Raw genomic sequence first — 14,354 nt, 5'->3', positions numbered from 1 at the left:
TCGCTTTTGTCAACCCTAGACCCTACAATAAATGAAATAATGTGACCTACAACACAACAGCAGTCTACGTAGCGCAAGGTTGATGGCACGCAGCACGGCCATTGTGAATAGAAAAACGATCGCACCCCGATTGCGGCGTCGTGAAATGACGTTTAGAACAACACGATACGTTTAAGGAATCAAAGTGCACAGATTTAGTGACTTAATTTAAAGCGTTTACATCAATCAAAATGAGAACCTTTTCCAATGATAACAGGGGAAAACATTTGGGCATTTATTCTAGATTTGAAGCTTTCGTGACTGCAAGGATTCATATTCTTAGGTTTTTTCGGTAAAGTCACCATGTAGGTAAAACATTAAAATTAATAAAAGTAAAATAAAATAAAAATTCACGACGTTTCGGAGGCAACACAAGCTTCCGTCACAGCCACGACAGCTGTATCAAGTAAATGATACAGCTGTCGTGGCTGTGACGGTTCCACCTGAAGACGGAAGCTTGTGTTGCCTCCGAAACGTCGTGATTTTTATTTTTATTTTATTTTACTGTTATTAATTTTAATGTTTTACCTACGTGACTTTACCGAAAAAACCTAAGAATATTTGGGCATTTAATTGTGAATCACGGTCACAGTTCTCAACTTCAGCGTCGGAACGGGCGTGACAGAGCAAACGATGGTACTCCTCATTAAGATTACAACTACGTAGTTATCTTAGCGATTGTAGTAGTAAATGTTGTTGTGATTGTTGTAGTAAATGTTGTTGTGATTGTTGTAGTAATTGTTGTTGTGATTGTTGTAGTAATTGTTGTAGTAATTGTTGTTGTGATTGTTGTAGTAATTGTTGTAGTAATTGTTGTTGTGATTGTTGTTGTAATTGTTGTTGTGATTGTTGTAGTAATTGTTGTAGTAATTGTTGTAGTAATTGTTGTTGTGATTGTTGTAGTAAATGTTGTAGTAATTGTTGTTGTGATTGTTGTTGTAATTGTTGTAGTAAATGTTGTAGTAATTGTTGTAGTAATTGTTGTTGTGATTGTTGTAGTAATTGTTGTAGTAATTGTTGTAGTAATTGTTGTTGTGATTGTTGTAGTAATTGTTGTAGTAATTGTTGTTGTGATTGTTGTTGTAATTGTTGTAGTAAATGTTGTAGTAATTGTTGTAGTAATTGTTGTTGTGATTGTTGTAGTAATTGTTGTAGTAATTGTTGTAGTAATTGTTGTAGTAATTGTTGTAGTAATTGTTGTAGTAATTGTTGTTGTGATTGTTGTAGTAATTGTTGTAGTAATTGTTGTAGTAATTGTTGTAGTAAATGTTGTAGTAATTGTTGTAGTAATTGTTGTTGTGATTGTTGTAGTAATTGTTGTAGTAATTGTTGTAGTAATTGTTGTAGTAATTGTTGTAGTAATTGTTGTAGTAATTGTTGTTGTGATTGTTGTAGTAATTGTTGTAGTAATTGTTGTAGTAATTGTTGTTGTAATTGTAGTTGTAATTGTTGTTGTAATTGTTGTAGTAATTGTTGTTGTGATTGTTGTAGTAATTGTTGTAGTAATTGTTGTTGTGATTGTTGTAGTAATTGTTGTTGTAATTGTTGTTGTAATTGTTGTTGTAATTGTTGTAGTAAATGTTGTAGTAATTGTTGTTGTGATTGTTGTAGTAATTGTTGTTGTGATTGTTGTAGTAATTGTTGTAGTAATTGTTGTAGTAATTGTTGTTGTGATTGTTGTAGTAATTGTTGTAGTAATTGTTGTTGTGATTGTTGTAGTAATTGTTGTTGTGATTGTTGTAGTAATTGTTGTAGTAATTGTTGTAGTAATTGTTGTTGTGATTGTTGTAGTAATTGTTGTAGTAATTGTTGTTGTGATTGTTGTAATTGTTGTAGTAATTGTTGTTGTGATTGTTGTAGTAATTGTTGTTGTAATTGTTGTAGTAATTGTTGTTGTGATTGTTGTAGTAATTGTTGTAGTAATTGTTGTAGTAATTGTTGTAGTAATTGTTGTAGTAATTGTTGTAGTAATTGTTGTTGTAATTGTTGTAGTAATTGTTGTAGTAATTGTTGTTGTAATTGTTGTAGTAATTGTTGTAGTAATTGTTGTTGTGATTGTTGTAGTAATTGTTGTTGTAATTGTTGTTGTGATTGTTGTAGTAATTGTTGTAGTAATTGTTGTAGTAATTGTTGTAGTAATTGTTGTTGTGATTGTTGTAATTGTTGTAGTAATTGTTGTTGTGATTGTTGTAGTAATTGTTGTTGTAATTGTTGTAGTAATTGTTGTTGTGATTGTTGTAGTAATTGTTGTAGTAATTGTTGTAGTAATTGTTGTAGTAATTGTTGTAGTAATTGTTGTAGTAATTGTTGTAGTAATTGTTGTAGTAATTGTTGTTGTGATTGTTGTAGTAATTGTTGTAGTAATTGTTGTAGTAATTGTTGTAGTAATTGTTGTAGTAATTGTTGTAGTAATTGTTGTAGTAATTGTTGTTGTAATTGTTGTAGTAATTGTTGTTGTGATTGTTGTTGTAATTGTTGTTGTAATTGTTGTTGTAATTGTTGTAGTAATTGTTGTTGTAATTGTTGTAGTAATTGTTGTAGTAATTGTTGTAGTAATTGTTGTAGTAATTGTTGTTGTAATTGTTGTTGTAATTGTAGTTGTAATTGTTGTTGTAATTGTTGTAGTAATTGTTGTAGTAATTGTTGTTGTAATTGTTGTTGTAATTGTTGTTGTAATTGTAGTTGTAATTGTTGTTGTAATTGTTGTTGTAATTGTTGTAGTAATTGTTGTTGTAATTGTTGTAGTAATTGTTGTTGTAATTGTTGTAGTAATTGTTGTTGTAATTGTAGTTGTAATTGTTGTAGTAATTGTTGTTGTAATTGTTGTTGTAATTGTTGTAGTAATTGTTGTAGTAATTGTAGTTGTAATTGTTGTAGTAATTGTTGTAGTAATTGTTGTTGTAATTGTTGTAGTAATTGTTGTAGTAATTGTTGTTGTAATTGTTGTAGTAATTGTTGTAGTAATTGTTGTTGTAATTGTTGTAGTAATTGTAGTTGTAATTGTTGTAGTAATTGTTGTTGTAATTGTTGGTCTCGCGCTAAGGAAGGGGGAACACAGCGGCCGCTCCGGCGCCATGACGAGCGGCGGTGTTTGGGCGCCTCCCATTGGCCAGGGGCTCCCCCAACAACAGCGGCTCTGATTGGACGAGACGTTCATCCCTCGTGGCTGGGCGCGACTATTCAAGATTTAAAATAGGTGGCAACATTTGGGTAATGACAATAGAGCCTGCACGCGGTGTGAAGGGACTGGTGGCTACGGGAGGTAATGGCAGGGGAGTCAGTTGTGAGTGTGAAGGGACTGGTGGCTACGGGAGGTAATGGCAGGGGAGTCAGCTGTGAGTGCGAAGGGACTGGTGGCCACGAGAGATAATGACAGGGGAGTCAGCTGTGAGTGTGAAGGGACTAGTGGCTACGGGAGGTAATGACAGGGGAGTCAGCTGTGAGTGTGAAGGGACTGGTGGCTACGGGATGTAATGACAGGGGAGTCAGTTGTGAGTGTGAAGGGACTGGTGGCTACGGGAGGTAATGGCAGGGGAGTCAGTTGTGAGTGTGAAGGGACTAGTGGCTACGGGAGGTAATGACAGGGGAGTCAGCTGTGAGTGTGAAGGGACTGGTGGCTACGGGATGTAATGACAGGGGAGTCAGTTGTGAGTGTGAAGGGACTGGTGGCTACGGGAGGTAATGGCAGGGGAGTCAGTTGTGAGTGTGAAGGGACTGGTGGCTACGGGAGGTAATGGCAGGGGAGTCAGCTGTGAGTGTGAAGGGACTGGTGGCCACGGGAGGTAATGGCAGGGGAGTCAGTTGTGAGTGTGAAGGGACTGGTGGCCACGGGAGGTAATGGCAGGGGAGTCAGCTGTGAGTGTGAATGGACTGGGGGCCATGGGAGGTAATGGCAGGGGAGTCAGTTGTGAGTGTGAAGGGACTGGTGGCTACGGGAGGTAATGGCAGGGGAGTCAGCTGTGAGTGTGAAGGGACTGGTGGCTACGGGAGGTAATGACAGGGGAGTCAGCTGTGAGTGTGAAGGGACTGGTGGCTACGGGAGGTAATGACAGGGGAGTCAGTTGTGAGTGTGAAGGGACTGGTGGCCACGGGAGGTAATGGCAGGGGAGTCAGTTGTGAGTGTGAAGGGACTGGTGGCCACGGGAGGTAATGGCAGGGGAATCAGTTGTGAGTGTGAAGGGACTGGTGGCTACGGGAGGTAATGGCAGGGGAGTCAGTTGTGAGTATGAACGGACTAGTGGCCATGTGAGGTAATGGCAGGGGAGTCAGTTGTGAGTGTGAAGGGACTGGTGGCCACGGGAGGTAATGACAGGGGAGTCAGTTGTGAGTGTGAAGGGACTGGTGGCTACGGGAGGTAATGGCAGGGGAGTCAGTTGTGAGTGTGAAGGGACTGGTGGCTACGGGAGGTAATGGCAGGGGAGTCAGTTGTGAGTGTGAACGGACTAGTGGCCATGGGAGGTAATGGCAGGGGAGTCAGTTGTGAGTGTGAAGGGACTGGTGGCCACGGGAGGTAATGACAGGGGAGTCAGCTGTGAGTGTGAAGGGACTGGTGGCTACGGGAGGTAATGACAGAGGAGTCAGCCTGCAGTGCGAGTGGACTAGTGGCCATGGGAGGTAATGACAGGGGAGTCAGTTGTGAGTGTGAAGGGACTGGTGGCCACGGCAGGTAATGACAGGGGAGTCAGTTGTGAGTGTGAAGGGACTGGTGGCCACGGGAGGTAATGACAGGGGAGTCAGTTGTGAGTGTGAAGGGACTAGTGGCCACGAGAGATAATGACAGGGGAGTCAGCTGTGAGTGTGAAGGGACTGGTGGCTACGGGAGGTAATGACAGGGGAGTCAGCTGTGAGTGTGAAGGGACTGGTGGCCACGGGAGGTAATGACAGGGGAGTCAGCTGTGAGTGTGAAGGGACTGGTGGCCACGGGAGGTAATGACAAGGGAGTCAGCTGTGAGTGTGAAGGGACTGGTGGCTACGGGAGGTAATGACAGGGGAGTCAGCTGTGAGTGTGAAGGGACTGGTGGCTACGGGAGGTAATGACAGGGGAGTCAGCTGTGAGTGTGAAGGGACTGGTGGCTACGAGAGGTAATGACAGGGGAGTCAGCTGTGAGTGTGAAGGGACTGGTGGCTACGGGAATGATCGAGAAGGGAGCGTGGTCAGGTGACGGAAGAGGACGGTGGAGTCGGTCAGCGAGTGTCCAGAGTCGGCGAGAATTATTGAGAACGAGCGGAGCGCCGGGCAGATACAACGCAGCGATTTGCACTATAGGGGCCTGCTGGTGGTGCATCAGCCACTCATCTCAGTCAGCCGACCCGTGGCACTTGCTGGGTCTGTCCCGTGACCTCCTGCCGGCATCTGTAAGACTGTGACACGTCACGTGACCTCCTGCCGGCATCTGTGAGACTCTGACACGTCACGTGACCTCCTGCTGGCATCTTTGACACGTCACGTGACCTCCTGCCGGCATCTTTGACACGTCACGTGACCTCCTGCCGGCATCTTTGACACGTCACGTGACCTCCTGCCGGCATCTTTGACACGTCACGTGACCTCCTGCCGGCATCTTTGACACGTCACGTGGCCTCCAGCCGGTATCTGTGAGACTTTGACACGTCACGTGGCCTCCCAGTGCACCGGGCCTGGCACGGGCTGTTGTTGGGAGTGATTGTTGCATGACTTTCGCGCCGTGCGGAGCCGACCGTGTCAGGCTGCAGGGGCACGAAGCGCTGTGACGAGCAGCTGCAGCAGCAGCTGTGAAGGCTGCCGGCGGCGCTGTGGCTACACCACGAGGGGGTGGGTGGGTGGCCACCACCACCACCAGCACCACCAGCACCACCAGCACCACCAGCACCACCACCACCACCACCAGCACCACCATCACCAGCACCACCAGTACCACCAGCACCACCACCACCAGCACCACCAGCACCACCATCACCAGCACCACCAGCACCACCAGCACCACCACCACCAGCACCACCAGCACCACCAGCACCACCATCACCAGCACCACCAGTACCACCAGCACCACCAGCACCAGCACCACCACCACAGCACCACCAGCACCACCACCACCAGCACCACCACCAGCAGCACCAGCACCACCAGCACCACCGCCACCAGCAGCACCAGCACCACCATCACCAGCACCACCAGCACCACCAGCACCACCAGCACCAGCACCACCAGCACCACCAGCACCACCACCACCAGCACCACCATCACCAGCACCACCAGCACCACCAGCACCAGCACCACCAGCACCACTACCACCAGCACCACCATCACCAGCACCACCAGCACCACCAGCACCAGCACCACCACCACCAGCACCACCATCACCAGCACCACCAGCACCACCAGCACCACCAGCACCAGCACCACCAGCACCACCACCACCAGCACCACCATCACCAGCACCACCAGCACCACCAGCACCACCAGCACCAGCACCACCAGCACCACCACCACCAGCACCACCATCACCAGCACCACCAGCACCACCAGCACCACCACCACCAGCACCACCATCACCAGCACCACCAGCACCACCAGCACCACCAGCACCAGCACCACCAGCACCACCACCACCAGCACCACCATCACCAGCACCACCAGCACCACCAGCACCAGCACCACCAGCACCACCACCACCAGCACCAGCACCACCAGCACCACCAGCACCACCAGCACCAGCACCACCAGCACCACCACCACCAGCACCACCATCACCAGCACCACCAGCACCACCAGCACCAGCACCACCAGCACCACCACCACCAGCACCACCACCACCAGCACCACCAGCACCACCAGCACCAGCACCACCAGCACCACCACCACCAGCACCACCATCACCAGCACCACCAGCACCACCACCACCAGCACCACCATCACCAGCACCACCAGCACCACCAGCACCAGCACCACCAGCACCACCACCACCAGCACCACCATCACCAGCACCACCAGCACCACCAGCACCACCAGCACCAGCACCACCAGCACCACCATCACCAGCACCACCAGCACCACCAGCACCACCAGCACCAGCACCACCAGCACCACCACCACCAGCACCACCATCACCAGCACCACCAGCACCACCAGCAGCACCACCAGCACCACCATCACCAGCACCACCAGCACCACCAGCACCACCACCACCAGCACCACCATCACCAGCACCACCAGCACCACCAGCAGCACCACCAGCACCACCATCACCAGCACCACCAGCAGCACCACCAGCACCACCACCACCAGCACCACCAGCACCACCACCAGCACCACGCCCGGCCGCCTTTGCGGGAGGAGCGGGGGAGGGGCGGGGGAGGAGGGGCGGGGGGGGTGGAGGAGCGGGGGGGGGAGGGGCGGGGTTAGTGGGAGGAGGGGCAAGTGGAGTAGCTCCTCCCCCTCCGCCCCTCCTCTTCCTGCCCCTCCCCCCTCCCTCCTCCCTCGTCTTCGTCTCCGCGGCCTCTGCTCGCGACGCCTGCTCCACATCTCACGGTGACGACGGTGATGGTGGTGGTGGTGATGGTGGTGGTGATGGTGGTGATGGTGATGGTGGTGATGGTGGTGGTGATGGTGATGGTGGTGATGGTGATGGTGGTGATGGTGGTGGTGATGGTGGTCATGGTGGTGGTGGTGATGGTGGTGATGGTGATGGTGGTGATGGTGATGGTGGTGATGGTGGTGGTGATGGTGGTCATGGTGGTGGTGGTGATGGTGGTGATGGTGGTGATGGTGGTGACGGTGACGATGACGGTGGTGGTGGTGGTGATGGTGGTGGTGGTGGTGGTGATGGTGGTGGTGATGGTGGTGGTGATGGTGGTGGTGGTGGTGATGGTGATGGTGGTGATGGTGGTGGTGATGGTGGTGGTGATGGTGGTGGTGGTGATGGTGGTGGTGATGGTGGTGGTGGTGGTGATGGTGGTGGTGATGGTGATGGTGGTGATGGTGGTGGTGGTGATGGTGGTGGTGGTGGTGATGGTGATGGTGGTGGTGGTGATGGTGGTGGTGATGGTGATGGTGGTGATGGTGATGGTGGTGATGGTGGTGGTGATGGTGGTCATGGTGGTGGTGGTGATGGTGGTGATGGTGGTGATGGTGGTGACGGTGACGATGACGGTGGTGGTGGTGGTGATGGTGGTGGTGGTGGTGATGGTGGTGGTGGTGGTGATGGTGGTGGTGGTGATGGTGGTGGTGGTGATGGTGGTGATGGTGGTGATGGTGGTGACGGTGATGGTGATGATGATGATGATGGTGGTGGTGGTGATGGTGGTGGTGGTGATGGTGGTGATGGTGATGATGATGGTGGTGGTGATGGTGGTGGTGGTGATGGTGGTGGTGGTGGTGATGGTGGTGGTGATGGTGATGGTGGTGATGGTGGTGGTGATGGTGGTGGTGGTGATGGTGGTGGTGGTGGTGCTGATGGTGGTGGTGCTGATGGTGGTGGTGCTGATGGTGGTGGTGCTGATGGTGGTGGTGGTGGTGCTGATGGTGGTGGTGCTGATGGTGGTGGTGCTGATGGTGGTCGTGCTGATGGTGGTGATGGTGCTGATGGTGGTCGTGGTGGTGATGGTGGTGCTGATGGTGGTGATGGTGCTGATGGTGGTGGTGGTGCTGGTGGTGCTGATGGTGGTGGTGGTGCTGATGGTGATGATGGTGATGATGGTGCTGATGGTGATGATGGTGCTGATGGTGGTGGCTCTCTCCACTCTCTCCTCTCCTTTCTCTCTCTCCTCTCTCTTTTTTCTCTCTCTCTCCACTCTCTCCTCTCTCTCCCCGCGAGTGATGCGGCTGTCTCTCTCTCTCTTGCTAGAAGGATGATGATGATGATGTCAAAGAGACAAAGGCGGCCGGGGCGGGCGTGGTGCTGCTCTAGCTACTCGCTAACAGCACTTGCCCCTTCAGTCTGCTGAGGCTACCCGGGGGATCTTTGTCTTTGTCGGTGTTGCTCGCTAACAGCACTTGCCCCTTCAATCTGTTGAGGCTACCCGGGGGATCTTTGTCTTTGTAGGTGCTGCTCGCTAACAGCACTTGCCCCTTCAGTCTGCTGAGGCTACCCGGGGGATCTTTGTCTTTGTAGGTGCTGCTCGCTAACAGCACTTGCCCCTTCAGTCTGCTGAGGCTACCCGGGGGATCTTTGTCTTTGTAGGTGCTGCTCGCTAACAGCACTTGCCCCTTCAGTCTGTTGAGGCTGCACGGGGGATCTTTGTCTTTGTAATTGAATCATCCAGCAGTGGATTGGCCATGGCTGATGATGATGATGATGCGTGTGTGCCTAGGCCATGGGTTACATTGTGCGTCTGTCCTGTGTGTATGTGTACATGTAGTGTGTGTGTATGTGTAGTGTGTGTGTACTGTATGTGTGTGTAATGTGTGTGTGTGTAATCTGTATGTGTACTATGTATATGTAGTGTGTGTGTACTGTGTGTATATGTAGTGTGTGTGTGTACTGTGTGTATGTGTGTGTACTGTGTGTATATGTAGTGTGTGTGTACTGTGTATATGTAATGTGTGTGTGTGTAATCTGTATGTGTACTGTGTGTATATGTAGTGTGTGTGTACTGTGTGTATATGTAGTGTGTGTGTGTACTGTGTGTATATGTATTCTGTAGGTGTGTGTACTGTGTGTGTAATCTGTATGTGTGTGTGTACTGTGTGTATATGTACTGTGTATGTGTGTGTGTACTGTGTGTATATGTAGTGTGTGTGTGTACTGTGTGTATATGTAGTGTGTGTGTGTATTGTGTGTATATGTAGTGTGTGTGTGTACTGTGTGTATGTGTGTGTGTACTGTGTGTATATGTACTGTGTATGTGTGTGTGTACTGTGTGTATATGTAATTTGTGTGTATGTGTGTGCTCATGACCAGCTCCGGTTTGACAGCAGAGGTCTCACTCTGAATCAGTCGAACGGCATTTTCTTTGCATCGGCTGCGTAACGATGTGTGGAAGCTACCTGGTCTGTCGCTTCACACGAAGCTTCAGGTCTTCTCAGCCACAGTCATGCCCTCCCTTTTCTACGCTTTCGAAACATTAGAAACATTTAGGCTGGCCTGCCGACGATCCATCCTGGGTTAAACCAGGCAGGATTGTGTGAGGAGCTCACAGATCCTTGAAAGATCTGGACAAAGTCCCATTAGTGAGCTCCTCCGGCAGGCAAGGCTGCGTTGGCTGGGTCATGTAGCCCGCATGCCCAGCCACCGCATGCCTAAACAGCTTTTGTTTGGCAGGATCGAGGGGGCTAAACGGGCGCGGCACGGGCTAGAGAAGAGATGGAGTGATGTGGTACAGGAGGACGTGGAGCTGAGTGGACTTGCCGATGACTGGTACCAGCGGTGTCAAGATCGGCCTCTGTGGAGGAGGCTCGTGAAGGACGCTACTGGGCAATTGGAGGCAGTCGCCCTCCAGCAACAACGGAGGGCGGAGGAGCGACGCTCACAACAACGAGCGGAGCGCCGGGTGGCTAAAGCACAGCAAGTTGGCTCAGTAGGGGGCACTGGTGGTGCATCAGCCACTCATCTCGGTCATCTCAGTCAGTCAACCCATGGCACCTGCTGGGTCTGCCCCGTGACCTCCTGCCAGCGGGCGTTCGACACTTCACGTAGCCTCAAGGTGCACATGGCCTGGCACAAGCGTCGTGGTGACGTCACCGCCACTTAGTGGAGAATGGCGGTGGTTGTTGTTGTGTGTGTGTGTGTACTTTGAACTTATTTTGCACCGTACGTAGCCAACCGCGCTAATCTGTGGGTGTCTCTACGGGTCTGTTATGAAGAACTTAGTTTTTAATCGAGATTATTTAATAGTTCATAGCTCCAGTTGCTTCCTCGTATCGTAAGGAAATGAATGGTGCAGTGGGTAAACATCATCAATGGGGAGACAAAGGCAGCCAGGCATCGTACTGGCCACGACAACAACAAAAGCCGCCATTCGCCACTCAGTGGCGGTGATGTCACCACGGCGCTCGTACCAGGCCACGTGCACGCTGAGGCCACGTGATGTGTCGAAGGCTCGCTGGCAGGAGGTCACGGGACAGACCCCGGTGCTGTGGGTTGACCCAGGATGGATTGTCGGCAGGCCAGCCTGAAGTTCGTCAATCCAGATGATGATGATGATGATGATTTCAAAGTGCATCATAGCTCCAGGGACTTCCTCGAATTAATAACACTGGTCAACACACTTTTTCTGGCATAAGGTGTTCCAACGGTTCCAAATCTGGCATCAGTTTTTGTCCATCACATCAGGTTTTTGAGATATCAAATATTGCATTTTCAATAAAAACTGCAGAAGAAAAATATTAAATAGATGTGGATATCTACATAAAATGATATTATAAATGCACTATCCTAAAAATACAGCACCATATTTTAACACTAAAGCAGTCACTGACTCGCAACAACTTGCAATCATAAGTGACGGAGTTAATTTCGGGTAAAATCAATGAAAATGGGAATGGGGTATGCCGAGAGCATAATAAGTATAACCCGTAAAAACAAAGTTTTTCACTATAAATCTTTTATATGCATGGCGGCTAGAGTCCTCTCGTCCTCTGGCTTGAGATGGCTGCCACCTATGGGTCAGATGATTGCATTGCACTATTAAGCAATTGGTAATTAAATATAATATTTTTGTCCTAAAAAGTGTAACATTTTGGAAAAAATTTCACGAACATTAATTGTCACGCACAACGAGTCTGTGTGGAAAATGTCAGCTCGATTGGATCACGGCAAGTGGGTTAAAAAACGACCGAAAGATTTGCACGGTCCTAAGCAAGCAAGCGAACTTAATATAAAGGATTTAAAAACGAGATGTGATAGAGCAAATCTGAGATCAGATTTGGAATCGGCACCCTGAAATTAGTCTAGAACAGCTGCAAAAGTCCAGGCTAGAATTTTCTTTTTTTGACCTGTGTAATCGGACGGAAGCGCGTCCGGACACGCGCACGTGACGCGGCGGCCGCCATTTTTGTTCGATGGCCGCCATCTTTGTTCGATGGCAGTAGCCAAAAGCCGCCACCACCGCCGCTGCTACTGCTGCTGCTGCTACTACTGCTGCTACTACTGCTGCTGCTACTGCTGCTGCTGCTACTGCTGCTGCTGCCGCCGCTGCTGCTGCCGCCGCTGCTACTGCTGCTACTACTGCTGCTACTACTGCTGCTGCTACTGCTGCTGCTGCTGCTGCCGCCGCTGCTGCTGCTGCGGGAAAGGCGACCGGAGTTCGCCTGCCGATTGTTTCAGGCCGGGGTGGCGCTTGCCCGAATTCTCAACTGCGCCCGCTAAGAGGGCGACGTTACCCCCCCCACCCTCCCCCCCCCTTCGCTTTGCTCCGCTTCTCAGATGGAGCCCCACGTCGCGTTCCCGTCCATCAAGCGAGAGCGCGACGCGGCCGACTCGTCTCCGGGCTCGGCGGAGCGACGCGGAGACTCCGGCGATGCCGCCGCTGGTGAGCTCCACGCGTCTCACCCTGGAGCCGTTGGCTCGTCGTTTAGTTTACCGATCGGCGTTCCCGTCAAGCGAGCACCCGGTGCGGTGCGGTGCGTCGTGAACTATACAACTATATCTTCTTGGTTCTTTCGGTAAAGTCACGTAATAAAGTAATAAAAAATTAACCAGTAAAAACAAAGTTTTTCACTCTAAATCCTTTATATGCGTGGCGGCTAGAGTCCTCTCGTCCTCTGGCTTGAGATGGCTGCCACCTATGGGTCAGATGATTGCCTGCCAACATTAAGCAATTGGTAATTAAATAAATAAAAATTTTTCCTAAAAAGTGTAAAGTTTTGGAGAAAAATTTTTTCACGAAAATAAATTGTCACGCACAACGAGTCTGTGTGCAAAATGTCAGCTCGATTGGATCACGGGAAGTGGGTTAAAAAACGACCGAAAGATTTGCACGGTCGTAAGCGCGCAAGCGAGCAAGCGAGTTAACTTAATATAAAGGATTTAAAAATAAAACATTATAAAATAATTCTCACGACGTTTCGGCCACAACGCAAGCAGCCATCCTCAGGTGGAGAACAGGTCATTCAGACTCTGTCTTCTGTCAATCTCGACAGACCTGTTCTCCACCTGAGGACGGCTGCTTGCGTTGTGGCCGAAACGTCGTGAGAATTATTTTATTATGTTTTATTTTTATTATTTCCATTCTACGTGATGACTTTACCGAAAGAACCAAGAAGATGAATCCCTGCAGTCACGAAAGCTTTACATCGAAATTTATGCAACTATATTTATATTTTTTCAACGAAACTAATTTTATTTGACCAGGTAAGGTCCCACTCGGCTAGGTAGCTACTTGCCAGAAGCGACCGGCCTATTTACAAATGATAGCTCAACGAAGTGGCTTATGTGCTGATGCTGCTGCTGCTGATGATGCTGCTGCTGCTACTGCTGCTACTGATGCTGCTGCTGATGATGATGCTGCTGATGCTGCTGCTGCTGATGATGCTGCTGCTGCTACTGATGCTGCTGCTGCTGTTGATGCTGCTGCTGCTGATGATGCTGCTGCTGCTGATGCTGCTGATGATGCTGCTGCTGCTGCTGATGATGATGCTGCTGCTGATGATGCTGCTGCTCATCTCGCGTGCCGTGCCAGCGCTGTGGAGCGAGTGGGACGTGGAGGAGAAGCCCAGCGCCGAGACTCTGCGGGCGGCGGCGGCGCTGGCGGTGAAGGACGAAGAGGGAAGCTGCGGTGAGCTTCACCCCGGGAGACGCACGCACCACACACCACCACACGCACCACCACACGCACCACCAACACGCACCACCACACCACCACACACCACACGCACCACCACACGCACCACCACACGCACCACCACACGCACCACACACCACACGCACCACCACACGCACCACCACACGCACCACCAACACGCACCACCACACCACCACACACCACACGCACCACCACACGCACCACCACACGCACCACCACACGCACCACACACCACCACACGCACCACACGCACCATACACAACACCACACACGCCCCACGCACCACCACACGCACCATACACAACACCACACACACCACACGCACCACCACACGCAACACCACACACGCACCACCAACACGCACCATACACAACACCACACACACCACACGCACCACCACACGCACCACCACACGCAACACCACACGCACCACCAACACGCACCATACACAACACCACACACACCACACGCACCACCACACGCACCACCACACGCAACACCACACACGCACCACACACGCACCACCACACGCACCACCACACGCACCACCAACACGCACCATACACAACACCACACACACCACACGCACCACCACA

The 14,354-nt window shown here is 50.2% G+C and overlaps 1 protein-coding gene across 1 annotated transcript in view; it reads left to right on the top strand.

Annotated features, from left to right (window-relative positions):
• The first annotated feature begins 7,468 nt into the window (after positions 1–7,468).
• The window catches only part of LOC144735464 (uncharacterized), a 30,495-nt gene continuing 23,609 nt past the window's right edge, over positions 7,469–14,354 (top strand). Inside the window, exons 1-3 of the mRNA XM_078617865.1 lie at positions 7,469–7,546; positions 12,381–12,486; positions 13,636–13,731. Of these exons, the coding sequence (XP_078473991.1) occupies positions 12,381–12,486; positions 13,636–13,731 (202 nt within the window). The 5' untranslated portion in view covers positions 7,469–7,546. The remainder of the gene's footprint in view (positions 7,547–12,380; positions 12,487–13,635; positions 13,732–14,354) is intronic.

The sequence above is a fragment of the Lampetra planeri genome, chromosome 55 (assembly GCF_965212315.1).
Source record: "Lampetra planeri chromosome 55, kcLamPlan1.2.h2, whole genome shotgun sequence".
NCBI classification, from domain to species: Eukaryota; Metazoa; Chordata; class Hyperoartia; order Petromyzontiformes; family Petromyzontidae; genus Lampetra; species Lampetra planeri.
This window is presented reverse-complemented; position numbering and strand designations above follow the sequence as displayed.